Source organism: Astatotilapia calliptera, chromosome 6 (genome assembly GCF_900246225.1).
Source record: "Astatotilapia calliptera chromosome 6, fAstCal1.2, whole genome shotgun sequence".
In the NCBI taxonomy this organism is placed as follows: domain Eukaryota; kingdom Metazoa; phylum Chordata; class Actinopteri; order Cichliformes; family Cichlidae; genus Astatotilapia; species Astatotilapia calliptera.
Window position 1 is genome coordinate 5119841 of NC_039307.1, and position 14304 is coordinate 5134144.

The window sequence follows — 14304 nt, forward strand, 5'->3', positions numbered from 1 at the left end:
GCTTCGTATTCTGCAGCTGTATTGGCTGCAGCCTCTGGTCCTTCAATACACATGAGCTGCTTCAGAAGACTCCTGGACCACGTGAGACGATTGCATGTTTGTATATTGAAGAGGTTCGTTATCGTCTGGCTGACGCTCACACTAAATTTGTTTAACTCTGGGGTCCTTTTCTCAATCATATTAAGGGGGATTCAACATAAACTTTAACCCATGTGACTGCACTTTGAGTTTACGTGACCCCAATTTCTTCCTGGACTTGTTCCCCACATCTTCTTGACTTGGTGAACTCTCTGTTGCCCTGTCTAACCTCACACAGAAGATCATCTTCCTCGGACACTAGCATTTCTCTTGAACTTTTGATTTGGACTGACTAACTGGTTTATTCTTTCTTTTCTTTTCTTGTTTTTCTGTTCTGTTTTTTTCTCTTTTTTGTCTTTCTTTCTGTGTTTGGATGTTATTGTTTTTGAATTTTGTTTCCTTTGTGTAGTGTGATTTTATGTAATTTTGACCTTAAAATCTTATAAATAAACATTTAAAAAAAAGAAGACTCCTGGACCAACCAAGAGAAATTGTTAAGGACTCCACTGGCAGAGGCCTTGAATAGGAGTTCCTACTTCATCCTCACCACCTGTTTGCTTTCACCAGATCTGTCAGGCAGATCAATTCTTCCTGTCTTCCTCCTCTCCCCCCCAACCAGTCGCGGCAGATGGCTGGCCCTCCTTGAGATTGTTCGGCCGATGGTTTCTTCCTGTTAAAAGGGAGTTTTTCCTTCCCCCTGTTGCCATAGTGCTTGCTCACAGGGCGTTATGTGATTCTTGGGGTTTTCTCTGTTTTCACTGTATTCTTGTTCGGTCTTTATCTTACCATATAAAGCACCTTAAGGTGACTGTTGTTGCGCTTTGGCGCTGTATAAATAGAACTGAATTGAACGTAAATATCTGACAGTCCTGCTCCTCCCTTCTAAACATCCTCAGATCAGATGACAAAACAAAGAGTCAAAAATGCTTCGGTACCATGTACACCTATGAGCCACCTCACTCACAGAGAGGTCACATAACATGTAGAAATACATTCAAAGTCCTGCTGACTGTAGCAAAAAAGAAGAAAACTTGTGTGAATGAAAAAACAGATTGCTTTTTCATGTCTATTTGACATTTTGCCCTTAGACAGGCCGGGCTATTTGCACATCAGCGCAATCTAACATTGTATGGACTTTGTACTTGAGAGCTGCAGGTTAAAGACTGTTAAACAGTCTCAAAAAAGGTGAAAACAGCTATAGGCTCATTCACAGACATGCTCACACAAAACGCTGAAGAGGCTGCAGCAGACACAAGCATGCTGATGTGTTCTCTGCACCATCATCTGGGAGATGGACAGATGGATGAGTGCTCTTTCACTGCCTCTTGTGTTTCTGTTAGAGTGCGTGTACGTGTGTGTGTGTGTGTGTGTGTGTGTATACCCATGCCTGGTATAACACTGATTGGGTGTTGGTGCCAAAGTGGGCATCTGGTCTGTGGACTATCACAAGAGAAAGAGAGAGAACAGAACACACGCTTTACTCTCTCGCTAAAGTTGTAAATGGTGCTGATCCCACCACAGATACTGCTCTGGTTGTTGGGAGGCACTACGTTACAATAATTAAGTGCACAAAAGGAGAAAAAGATAAGAAACACAGTGAATACATTTTAAGACTAAAGAAATGTCAAATACGGTTTGTTCCTCAGTGCTATCATTTGTTCCCAGAATCAAGCTGTGGTGTGTGTGTGTGTGTGTGTGTGTGTGTGTGTGTGTGTGTGCGTGCGTGCGTGCGTGCGTGCATGTTTGAAGTCGTATACTTCCAGGTTGCGTAAGGGTCAAACTGTCTCAGGTGCTAGAAGCCATCACCGGCCGCTTACCATCCCACTCGACATCGTCTACCACCCTCCTGTAAACTTTGAAATGTCGTGCTGCGTCTGCCTTCTACTATTCATCGAGGGTTTTGTGAGGAACAGCAGCTTTACTGTCACCAGCCAAGTTTAGCTGGCAGTGTCGTCCTTTATACTCTGTGAGTGATAATAAAACAGATCTGAAATCAGCAGAAGCTGCCCTCGGAGAGAGCTGATGAGGCAGCACTCTGAAGGGCAAGTTTGGATTATTACCAAACTTTTTCCTGTTAACGACTCTCCCCTTCCTGTGAAAATGTTCATATAAATGTCGCTTTCTTTGCAGCTTTGTGGGGGCAACTAAAAACTGCGCACACCAAGAACAGGAGTTCAACCCCAAACCTGGCACTGCCTCTGAAATGTTTCTCCGATCAGTGGTGAAACATTTCAGAGTCTGCAGGGCAGCGATGATCCCCTGTGGATGATTCAGGCACTTCACAGTTTTATTTACATTCATTTGTCCCACATTTATCCTCTGATCAGTGTTTGTCAAGGTCCCTGCTGCATTTGTTATCTAGTTTCTCCTGCTTTCTCAGTAATCTGTCTCTTGCTTAGTGCTGTCACATCTTTAACAGTAATGGTAATTTTGTATTTTGATTATTTCCTGTTTTACTTTAAAGATCAGGACGATCATGTGTCTTATTTTGGTTTTACTTCATGCTTTTGTTTTTTCCTTCCTTTCACCTGCACTGAACATGCGTTTTATGCGTTTGTGCTTCTTCTGTGGATTCCTTTTGTGTGTAAGTCCTTGACTTTGTGAAGTTTTTGGTTCTTTCCTCAACCATGAAAAAACTTTGCTTTCTGTTCATTTTGCTGTTTCATCATCCTGCATTTGGCTCCTCTCTCCAGGTTTCCCTTTAACACAACTGTCAAGGTCCAGGGATGGCTGATTTTTTTCTAAAGCTACGCACTGTTTTATTTCTACTTAATAATACTAACATTTTCTATTATCTATCTAAATATATATGTTATATATAAGTGCAATGAAGGTGGTCAAGAAATGGTGAGTCAGTAGTGAGGAAGACTGATAGTGTGGTCAGTAAATTCCTCAAGCAACAGACATCTGAGAACGAAGAGGAGCAAGGAGAGGAACCATCATGGAAGGACAGGCCCCTACACGGCATGCACCATCGGCAGATAGAAGAAGTAGCTGATATCCAGAAATCCGGACACTGGTGGACTGAAAGACAGCACAGAGGCACTAATCATGGCAGCACAGGAACAAGTTCGCAGCACAAGATCTGTAGAGGCTGGATCCACACCAGACAAAACGTGTAAAGATGACCCTGAGACAATCCAACAGCAAGCAGGGCAAACATCGAGTGCCATAAGGTAATCAAACTCAGCATTTCAGTCTTTATTAATCAGACAACTCACTGAGAAAAATGCTTTCCACATTTAAGATGCTATTATCACACCAGCATTACAATGAAAATTGGAACAATTAATGACCTCACTTTTCACATTTATAAATCCATCCAGTGAGCCGGAGTAGATCCTGGCTTCCTGTTGGGCACACCTGATGTATAATATCGTTTTAGCTGCACTGTGAGTGATCTGACCACAAGATGGTGCTCTGACCCCAGTAATTACATTTAATGTGGGCTCCAGCCTCTTACCACAGTTCGAAGAGGTAAATGTCAGGTTAATCAGTGATTCCTATTCAAAATGCTAATTGCAAACTTCAGAAAGTTTTAGGTCTTCAGGTCCTTGATGTTGTGTTTCGCTTTTGTTGTTCTTTTTGTTGTTCTTTTTTAAAAACGTCCTTTTTAGTGCAAACTGAACATTCACACAGAAAACGCTTTTAGAAACAAAAACAGACTCGATTAAATAAAAGCCTAAAATATGGAAGTTTTAACTTTCAACTTTGACTCCATAACTTTGCATTTGAAGCAAACAAGCAAACGAAAAGAAAAAGAACATATTCATACTCATATCAGAATGTTTAGCGTCTCTGTGTATCTATAAGGCTGTGCAGGTCCTAGCTGTGTTTGTGTATATGAATCAAATTTAAAATACACCAGTCTGGTAATATTTAAAACACATAGCAGCTTAACAGCTCTTGACAATTTCAATATGAGTTTGATTAAAGTCCAGCTGCAGATCAAGTGTATCAGTAGTGATGGACTGAGGAAAGTCAGGCACAGGTTAAAGTCTGAAAAAGGTTTGTTACCTTATTTATTTACCCTGTTAAAAAAACTTGGTTAAATTATACAAAAATCTAAATCATAAATAAGGGCAAGGTAACAGAACATAACTCAAAAACCAGCGTGCCCCAATACTAGTAACTCAAACAATCGGACCTACCGAAATGAGACAAAGGGAAAACTTAAATAGTAGCTGATCAGCCCACAAGGACACAAAAAGGGTACAACTCACTAAAACCAACATAACAAATTCCATCCCCCCCCTATGATCCAGAGTTGTGGTATGACCCAATTTGCAGGTCCCCATATAGGCTTGCTCCACCCCTTTCCCACCTCTTAGCTCAAGGGGCTGGGAGCAACAGACTCTGGGAGACTAAATCATACACATAACACTATAAACTAAAATGTGCACACTTATTTTAGAATACACTACACCAAAACCAATTCTTTTTTACCCTGTAAATTAAATCCTATATTTAAAGGAAAAACAACTATGTGTAGTGTTATGTATAAGTCTGTTGTAGCGCTGTGATGTTTGATAGATGTTACCCAATATGAGTGGCTGTAACTTCAGCCATCACAACAGTAAAAGGCAAATAAATGTGCCCAGGTCCTGTTGCATTCTCAGTTTTCCTGTCATTTTTAGGGGGGATTTGGAGTCTAAAGCTCAGGACTAGACATTTGTGTGCATTCATTTATGCCAGCCACTTTAATAAGGCACCAGGTGAAAGATGTTGGCTCTGGTTCACATACTATTATTTTTATTTGGTGCATATGATACACATTTATACAACTGTAGAACATAAAGAATCACTTATAGAAACCATAAATAAAAACTGGAATGTTAAAAAAAGTATTCATATTCATGTGGGGTTTTTTTTCTTTCTCAAAGCCACAGGGAGCCAGCAGAGATGGAGGCTACATGCAGCTCTGGAGCCTTAGGTTTCTGACCATTGTTCATACTGGATTAATGCAGCTGCAGTGGGTATCTGCATTAATGGTGTTCCCTGTGTCTGCACCATAAATTCCACACAAAAGACACCGATGTGACATTAAACATTATTTCTGGGGACTGCATTGTAAAGCCTCACCATTAGAGCATTGGCCGCTGCCAAAGCAGAGGGTGAAATGATCACACAACCAAGCTTGGTTGTATAAGGGCAAAACACAAACACAGGAACCGGCTGTTTAAAGGTTCCTAACAGATGAATCAAATATTAGAACCTTGGCCATTAAGAATGAACTGCAAATGTCTTGGCTGGTCTGTGCCACACAGCAGGCTTTATCATTATTGAGATAAAAAATAAAAATGTTTTCAGGACATACACCACTGTAGGAATCTTTCATAAGACAAACCCTTTTTAATCTGTTACCCAAATAACCCAGCTAACAGCGAGCATTCCTACAACATTTGCAAACGTCAGCTATCCATCCGAATGACATCTTTAAGAAAGCATTTTGATCTTTATCATTTCAAATATCATCCATGTAAAAGTTTAAATAAGAGACAATATTTTGTAGGGGTATCAGATAATTTTTAAAACATTTGTTTTTATAAAACATCCCTTTAGTGTTATATGGTAATACGTTTTCAAGGGGCTACTCAGAGCAGAGATGTTAGAATGTTAAACTGAAGTAAAAATAGCCATTTTAATAAAAGATCGACGTTCTTGTTTCTCTGATTCATTCATTTCAGACGTACTCTTTCTACTAGCTGGAGGACTTTGAGAAACTACTAGCCTCAGCAGTGTTGGGGAGAAAGAGCCAGGTAAAATACAGGCTATCAGTTATATCGCTTTTGTCATTTCAAGAACATATTTATTTATGTTTTGATAAGATATAGTTTTAAGATTAACATTTAAGAGAAGACAAGTTATTTTTCACGGTTTCCTGGATGGGCCTCTAACTGTACATGGACCCCTGGGAACATGCCTTGAATGCCTACAGGATAATTCATCCAGGCTCTGGCCCGCAGGAAGTCTCCTAAGAACTACAATGAGTTTGACCCCCCTGTTCTAGTCCACAGACAGTGGATAGTGAGCTGCAGTGCAAAGCTTCAGCCACCAGAGTGCAGGATGCACCGCAGATTTGAGGAAACTGCTCTTTGTCGTTAAAGATTTCTCCGGTCATTTTAAGTCAGCTGAAGCCTTCAAATTCAAACCTCATGTAAATAAATAAATGAATGAATAAATAAAAACTGAGGAGCATACTGTCCCGAGTCACCGAGCTGGGGACTGCAGTGTGCTCACATGGCTCACGATCCTAATTTGAAGATACTTTAAATGTGCCTCTTCGCCATTACTCCATTTCACAGGAGCTTAAACTTTGACCCCCGATAGCTTTATTGCTTGAGCAGTCTGTCTCGTGTTTTGGTCAAATGGTCGCCATGGTGACCCATTCCCACGACAGCCACGTAACCGGAGCTGCCAGGCAGGTAGAGCAGGTAACCGTGGCAAGCAATTCAAGGCAGCAGGTGTGTGTGAGAGAAGGCAGAGCCAGAGGGGGAGAACAGACAAACAGAAAGAAGAAAAGGAGACTAACAAAACCCGGAAAGATCAACACACATTCACGACTCTGTGAGATAATCAAAGAAAGAAAGGAATAAAAGTGGAGGACGAAAAGCAAACTCAGGCCATGGAGGCCACAGTGGACGAGGATGATGGGACGTTCACTAACATCTCTCTGGCAGACGATACAGGTAATCCACTTCTTCAGATTTAGCCCTAACCTGTCCTTTATTTCTATTTGCACAAACAGCTTTTAGCCTGCAGCCAGTCGACCAGATTGTAAACGTCGGTCTGTCAGTCACAGTTTTACACAGATAGTCGCCTCAAGACTAAGACAGGAGCTAACCCCCCTCTATTAAACTGATTCCAGTGTGCAGCTCTATGTTTTAAAACTAAAAAGTTGCTTTAAAAAACAGCTTATTGTTCAAAAGCATGCGCTCTTTGGGTTACAGGTGAGGTTATGTTCTGATTATTATTGTTATTTATTTATTTATTTATTTATTTATTTATTTATTTTACCTGGAGCAAACGGTCAGAGACCGTTGTTTTTAATGTTACAAGCATGTGACTGCACAAAGGGCTATAAGGTAGAAACAATACCACAGTGTTTATATGGGTGTGTGGCATTACTGGCTGGGGTGTGGCTCCTTTTTACTTCTCGGATTTCACACTCTCCGATTGTTACTAATCTTCACTATGTACACATGAATCTCAAACTATAATATTTTATTTAGAGTTGAAGTAAGTAGCTCGAGAACAGCATGTAAGCAAAGAGAAAAGAGTAGACGCCACAGACTGTAAATAAAGATGGCTGCAGTCACCTTCAGAATCATCAACAGGTTTGTGAATTCCTGCTATGAAGCCCGGACTTTGAAATGCCCGGAACACTTATTGTGGAAGTTGATGCACTAATTAAACTTTAAATTAATTTGAACAGTTATTGTCTTGTTAATATATGTGTTACTATTAAGGTACCAACATCAGCAGCTGTCTTACAGTTCAGTTACACAGTTTAGCCAGTTAGATGCTGCTCAGCTGCCTGTGTCAAATCACAGACAATATATAAGATGTCTGTAGCTTCTGGTTATGGAAAATTTTGTAATCACAAGCCATTAGCCACTGAGTGTGCAATTTCACAGTGAGATCCATCCCTTGCTTTTCACATTCAGTTCTGACACACAAAGAATCTCAGGGTTTCCTAAATTTAATCTGTGGTCTGTGTGGTCTTTACCCACTTGCCAGTGAAAGCAGATACACCCTCAATTATGCAAACTGGAAACCTTAGTTGTGTTGTGTTTCCTCTTACAAATCCCCTCTAAAGACCCAGTTTCCTATTACCTAATAATCCTAGAATGCTACTCATAAAGACCTTGGAAGCCACACACACTCCACAGAGCAGAAAGGAACGCACAGGAGGATGGATACAGGGTAAACTGGCTTCAGACAACTGTTGGCTGAGGCAGCAGTGCCCCCACAGGGTTTGGGTTTGGCTAACAAGCAGCAGCATATGGAGCTGAGGCCACAGGGGTGCCACACACAGACAGACAGACATGCAGGCATGTAATAATGCTCACACAGGTCAGATAACACTTCATTCATGCATTCACATAGAAAACTGTAGATGTGCATAGATGTGTGTGTGTGTGTGTGTGTGTGTGTGTGTGTGTGTGTGTGTGTGTGTGTGTGTGTGTGTGTGTGCGTGCGCTGGGGTTTCTACCAGACGGAAAAGCACGAGCATCTGTTAGGAAAGCTGTGTGTGTTTGTGTGTGTGTGTTCAGAGCTGACATATCTCATTGTTAAGAAACAGGGTATAATTCAGGGGACTCACGTGACATAACACTTATTGAATAGAGCTAAACGGCTAAAATATATTTCATCTGGCTCTACATATACAACCCCACACTTTGGTTGGGGGAGTCTTCTTTTTTATTAATTAATTTATTTTATTATACTTAGACTGCATGCTGATTGGGTTGGTTAAGGGCACAGTCTCAGCTGCTGCTGGCTTCATGCCTGAAATCAAAATGGCAGGTGCCGTAAAGTAGATTAGTAGCCTTGTGGCAAACCCACATAAAGGTATTTTGCGAGTCTAAAATAGAACTAATTCCAACATATTTAATAAAAATGAAAATATGATAAAAACCCACGAAATCCAACATTTCTGTTACATCACGAAACCGGAAGTTTAGAGAAAGTCTCCGATGGTGCGTAATGCATGTGGTATGTTGCTCCCCCTGTCGGTTGGTGTGGTAACACACAGCGATGTAGCCGTCATCGTCATCCTCCTCCTCCTCGTCATCATCATCACAGCTGTGTGTCTGTTTGCAAGGGTAACTCCGCTAATCGGAGAAGACTTTTTTTGTTGCTTTAGGTGAGTTCATACTCCTACATCTGCTGTGTTCCTAAATTCGAAGTATAAAAATTCGGGACGTATTTCTGTCTGAACTTAAAACTAGCCAACAATTTGCTTGTAGCAGTTAGCTGCTCTTCGCTCGGTGCCACGGTGTAAATTTTATTTGTCAGCGAAAATTTAAATATCAGACAGACCAGGTGGTTTTGTTTGGTTTCTTCTTATGACGCGTTTAAACGTTTTTGGTGTTGAAAGTAAATTAAGTTTCAGAATCGTTGGCTTGGTTGGCCACTGAGCTAGTTAGCTTATGGAGCTAATCTATCTACGCCCATTATCGGACACATTTGTGCTGTTTTGGCTTGTGTTGTCGGGGAAAACTGCCTCCAGCACCTTGTCCGATGTTTCGGCCGTGGCTTCGAGTAGGAATCGTGATGTGCTAGGAGGTGGAGCTTTGTGTATCTGTATGTGTTTTTTAGCTAAATGCTATGTTTTGGCGCTCATTGCTGCTTAATCGTTGCTTCAGTGTCAGCATCGATTCGATTATTGGACGGCAGACCGGCGAACTAATGAGCGCCTTTATCCAAAGCAGCATTTGGCTCCTAACACGCGTTTTATTGATGCAGTATGACCACAGCACTCTCAGCCTGGGTGCGGTGTGTGCTCCCATCATGCTATCATCACTCACTCAGACACGGTAACGGTTACCAAATCCAAACAAGCCAAACAAAATTACACTATTCACACAAACGATCAAAGTTACTTTGTTGATCAGTTAAATCACTGATACAGTGCATTTAATTTGAATCAAAATTTCCCAAATTCTCTATAGTTTATAATAACAGTAGAATAATAGTAATAAATATCTTATGATAGTCTTTATAAAGCATTCTCCGCATTAAAATAACTGTAACTGTTATTTCAGCTGCTGGTGCACTCATTATAATTTTAGGGATGAGCTGAGTACATACTCAGTGTGTAGGAAGGTTAAAAATGCTGTCATCCTTATTCAGAAAAATCCTTTTTGTGTCACTGTTTGGTCTAGAATTAGTCATGAATTACTGTAACAGTTAAGGCACTTAATCTCTGCAGACTATCAGTAAATGAGTGAGCTCTTTATAATTATGTAATAAGTAAATTAATAGGTTTATTAAGACAAAGGCAACTTGACAAGAGTGCAACCCGGTCACAAGCCAGTGCTCCTAGTGTTGGTCTCAAGCCTGGATAAATGGGGAGGATTGTGACAGGAAGGACATCCCGCGTAAAATCTTGGCCAAATCAACAAACGCAGCTTCCCGTGTTGTTGGACAACAGGGTGCTGGTGGATTCTCTGCTACTACTGGCCAAAAACAAAAGGATAGGGAGAGATGGAGACAGATGATCTACTGTGGTAACCCAGTTTCAGTGCTTTAGGATTGGAATAAACCTGGCTTTATACTGCAGGATGGAACAGGTCTCGGTCTGGTTCATACCTCAGCTCGTGTTGGCAGGAGACATGAACTAACAAAGTGCCAGGGAGCTGAGCAGTAGAGCTTCAAAGTTATGTCACAGTAATTCAAGAAAATTTATGATAATGATATTTATGACAATATAGAAAACTACCCAGAAGCAGTTTCAATATTTTTCAGCACTGTGACTTTAAACTTGAAGGGAATTTGTCTTATATTGTAATGATCACTGATATCCACTGATATGAAATTCAAGTTTTTGGACATATTGCCCAGCAGTAAGACTGAGAGTAAACAAAAGGGGGAATCATTACAGCTGGAAGTGTGTCATCTGTAGAGCATATAATAATCAACCTAAAATGTAATGTTCAGTGATTCTGCTAATAATTAAAATCACTGTCTTATATAGACTTTCCATTATATCCTCCCCATATGAATCTTGTCCGCGTGTTCTGTAATGTAAGTAGGCCACCCTGCCTGACACACCAACTCTACTGACATGAAAATGTAAACACTGATGGCACCATATTTACTGTTGTTTATGAAAAGAGAGAGAGATTGTACAGTGCCTCTTAAATATAAACTCCATGTTACAACTCACAGCTATAACGGCGCTTTTCTTTGTCTCACAGTGGATGGTGGATCTGCAGCCCTGTATACCAAACAGGAGAACGAGCTTATCACCATGAACTGCGACATAGATGGTACGTGTGGGTGAAACAGTCTCCCTCAGGGTTAGCTTATGTAGAAATACTACTACTACTACTACTACTAATAATAATATGATAATAATGATGCTGACGTGTATTGTTGTTATTTCAGGAGACATGGAGAATCAGGTGGAAGTTGAGGAGAAGACGAGGTTGATAAATCAGGTTTTGGAACTTCAGCACACACTGGAAGGTAAAAAAAACAAAAACAAACCCTCTTAACACACAAATTAAATTTTACCAGACGGGAACAATGACCTCATGGATGAAACACTCTAAAATGATACAACACGCTGCACATTTTCTGGTTTTATATCTGGAAACTTCCTCTGATATCCGAGGGCCTTTTTTTGTATGTACATCCTGCGTTTGTTCCCTAAAACAGATTCAATAAAACCCCCAAAAATCACATGTTTCTGATTTAACACGCTGGACGTTTCTCTCTGTGCAGCTGCCTTTTCTCCTTTTACGTATTCTTTCTTACTGCATGAGCTGTAAAGCATTAAATGCAGATTTTGATAAGTAAAAAACTGGTTTGGGTTTTTAAAAAAAATCCTCATAGAGGAAAAAATACAGAAATAATTTACATAAGTCACATGTTGATCTTTCAGTGTGTATTCTGGTAAATTTCTACATCTAAAGCTTTAAGATGGGTCTGGGCATGTCTGCTTAGACAGCTTCCTGAGTGACCCAGGCCCATTTACAACATGGATGGATAAATGCGAATCTACTAAATACTAATAATTAAGTGATAATTTGTGTGACAAAAATTGTACAGGGGGTCAGTAAATGCTAAGAAAGGGGACCTAATGGGGAAGAGTATGCCTTTTAGCTGCCCATTTCCTTTTTTGTCCCAGACCTGTCAGCACGAGTCGATGCAGTCAAAGAGGAGAACCTGAAGCTAAAGTCTGAGAACCAGGTCCTCGGTCAGTACATTGAGAACCTCATGTCGGCCTCGAGCGTCTTCCAGACCACCGACACCAAGAGCAAGAGGAAGTGAGTTACCCTCAGTAAAAAGCTGGAGTCCTGGGCCAGCAGCTGGGAGAGGAAACCCATCATGGAGACGTGGAGAGGGGTTTGTTTCCTCAGCAGATATGGGAGTTTCTTTAACCACTTACCCGAGTCAAAACTAACAAAATAAATATCAAATAACCCCATAAACGGACTTATAGATGTAAGAAATATGTGTATATAATTTCATTTGGACCAGGGCTGTTTTTCATCAGCTTCCTCTAAACACTACAAAGTAGATGTCACCCCTTTAACTCAATAACAGTAAATTAAGAGGTTGAGGGTCTTCTTACCTCAAGTTTGTCCCTAATGCTCGCTGTCAATCCGATATGTGTAAAAACAAAACAAAACAAAGCTGTGTTTCTGTTTGAGGCCGGTTCTGATTTCCTGCGAATGTCCCGCCTTTGACGTGTTCTGTTTAAAGGCGACCCCAAAACAAACCACAGATATTACAGATCCTCTTTGACCATGAACCTCATTATCAGCACTGGTTTAATTTATTTATTTTTGGTAAAGTATTTTGTACGACAGCTGGATCTGTTCAGGTCTTGGATGTCACCTTGTCTCTGTAAAGCACGACTGTGTTCCTCCACTTAAAAGCTGGCAAGCTGAACAGTATTATGCAGAGTGTATTTGGCATGTTTGAGTGATATTTGTTTATGTATGTTTTTTTGTTTGTTTGTTTGGCCGATTAGCATATCTACTGAGATGTCAATAAATCAATAATCACTGAAAACCAGACTGTATAAAGTTACCAAGAACTTTTTTAAATCAAGAGTAGGTGGATCCAGGATGTGCAGATACCTTTGAAAGCTTGTTAGCAATATAAATAAAAGCACAGATACTAAAAGTCTTGTAAACTTGCACTCTGTACCAGATTTTGTCTTTATTATCATCACTCAAGTCGGATTTTCTGTGTTTTTGCAGACCTGTGAACTTAATAGTGCGTGTTTGGTCCAAATAATTCCAAAAGCCACGGGATAAATACTCTAAAAGTTGCATCTGTTCCCTGCCTTCCCCTTTAACTGCAGGAGCAAAAAGCTGCAAAGAGGCCTGGAGTGTTATCGATCCATTAATCCAGGCCTGCAAGATGGGTTTGATCGTAAGATGAGTTGATGTACTCGGAGGGGGGAGGGTGTGCACATTGTCGTCTTCTTCAGATAAAAAGGGACGTGGAGGGGAGGGGCCAGGTGAAATTTACTTTGAGCGAGGATTTAATTAGCTTTTAAAATGAATTTTCCCAATTATCCTAAACAGTAATGTGCTTTTTGTAAAGTAAGGAATTAGGAAGGCGAAGGGAGGCAGTGAGTGCTGTACATGGTGTAATTTATTGATGTTATTTTGTACAGTTGTACAGTAGGATTTTAATTTGTTTCCAGCATGCTGCCTGTGCCCTGCCTGCACACGTCCTCGTGTCATCCTGTATGTAGACGTTCTGCACCTTTGCCTTTAAATTCTGTTTTAATAAAATCCTGAGATCGAGCCTCTCGCTGGTTATTTTGGTCACCTGTACAACCTGAAGTCTGTAAATGAAAGCTGGACATACCCACTGTGGCACCCCCCCCATTGGTTGGTGCTGTGTTTCTCAGACTGTAGAGCAGGGATGTAAAAATCATTTGACATCATGAGCTACACACACTTAACTAAAGATTTAACCCCTGAGACGTCTTAATATAAGAAAAAGGAACAACTTCAGCATTATGTCTCGGTGTTTTTTTTTTAATATGATAAATCTATAAAATTACAGAAAAAGTTTATTGCCCAGGTAGTTCATGGCTCAGACTGACGGGACTCCAAGTTTGTGTTTTCTCTTTCCCGTCTGAGCAGATGCAGCTTTCTGCACCATCTCTTCGACGTCCTTATCGCCGCATTGCGTTCGTGTTCTAAAAGAGAAATCGTTTCCTTGTAATTAAAACAGATTCTGAAGTAAAATTTCACTGACTCATCTACACAGGCATTTTATAGAAGGCTTTAATCTCAACTTTATTCTCAAAATGATTGTTTTTCCTGAAGTGACCCTGATACTCGTTCGACTGTTGTGCATTTATAAAACAATGTTTTTGTTATTTCACAGAAAGACAAGAACAACTATTAGGTTTATGAAATTTATAAAGTTTATAAGAATACAGTTAAAAGTTCTAAATCTCTGCACTCCACATTTTCCACAGGCCTCCAGCTGGATTCTAACCTGTCCAGTGATTAAAACTGGTGG

The 14304-nt window shown here is 40.5% G+C and overlaps 1 protein-coding gene across 2 annotated transcripts; it reads left to right on the forward strand.

Annotated features, from left to right (window-relative positions):
- The first annotated feature begins 6558 nt into the window (after window positions 1-6558).
- On the forward strand, window positions 6559-13574 carry scoca (short coiled-coil protein a). Of its 2 annotated transcripts, none has more exons than XM_026169848.1 (4): window positions 6559-6767; window positions 11004-11075; window positions 11194-11274; window positions 11939-13574. In XM_026169848.1, exons 1-4 carry the CDS (start codon window positions 6704-6706, stop codon window positions 12079-12081), a joined length of 360 nt encoding a protein of 119 aa, XP_026025633.1. In that variant the 5' UTR covers window positions 6559-6703; the 3' UTR covers window positions 12082-13574. The 2 variants fall into 2 exon arrangements, with proteins under 2 accessions (XP_026025633.1, XP_026025634.1); XM_026169849.1 differs by lacking the exon at window positions 6559-6767 and adding an exon at window positions 8821-8947.
- The last annotated feature ends 730 nt before the right edge of the window (window positions 13575-14304 follow it).

What these genes read in the sequence shown, in the direction of transcription:
- scoca (XM_026169848.1), top strand. Translation starts at nt 6,704, where the DNA reads ATGGAGGCCACAGTGGACGAGGATGATGGGACGTTCACTAACATCTCT. An exon ending in CTCTCTGGCAGACGATACAG is followed by an intron (nt 6,768 to 11,003) that starts GTAATCCACTTC and finishes TTTGTCTCACAG; the next exon opens with TGGATGGTGGATCTGCAGCC. An exon ending in CATGAACTGCGACATAGATG is followed by an intron (nt 11,076 to 11,193) that starts GTACGTGTGGGT and finishes TTGTTATTTCAG; the next exon opens with GAGACATGGAGAATCAGGTG.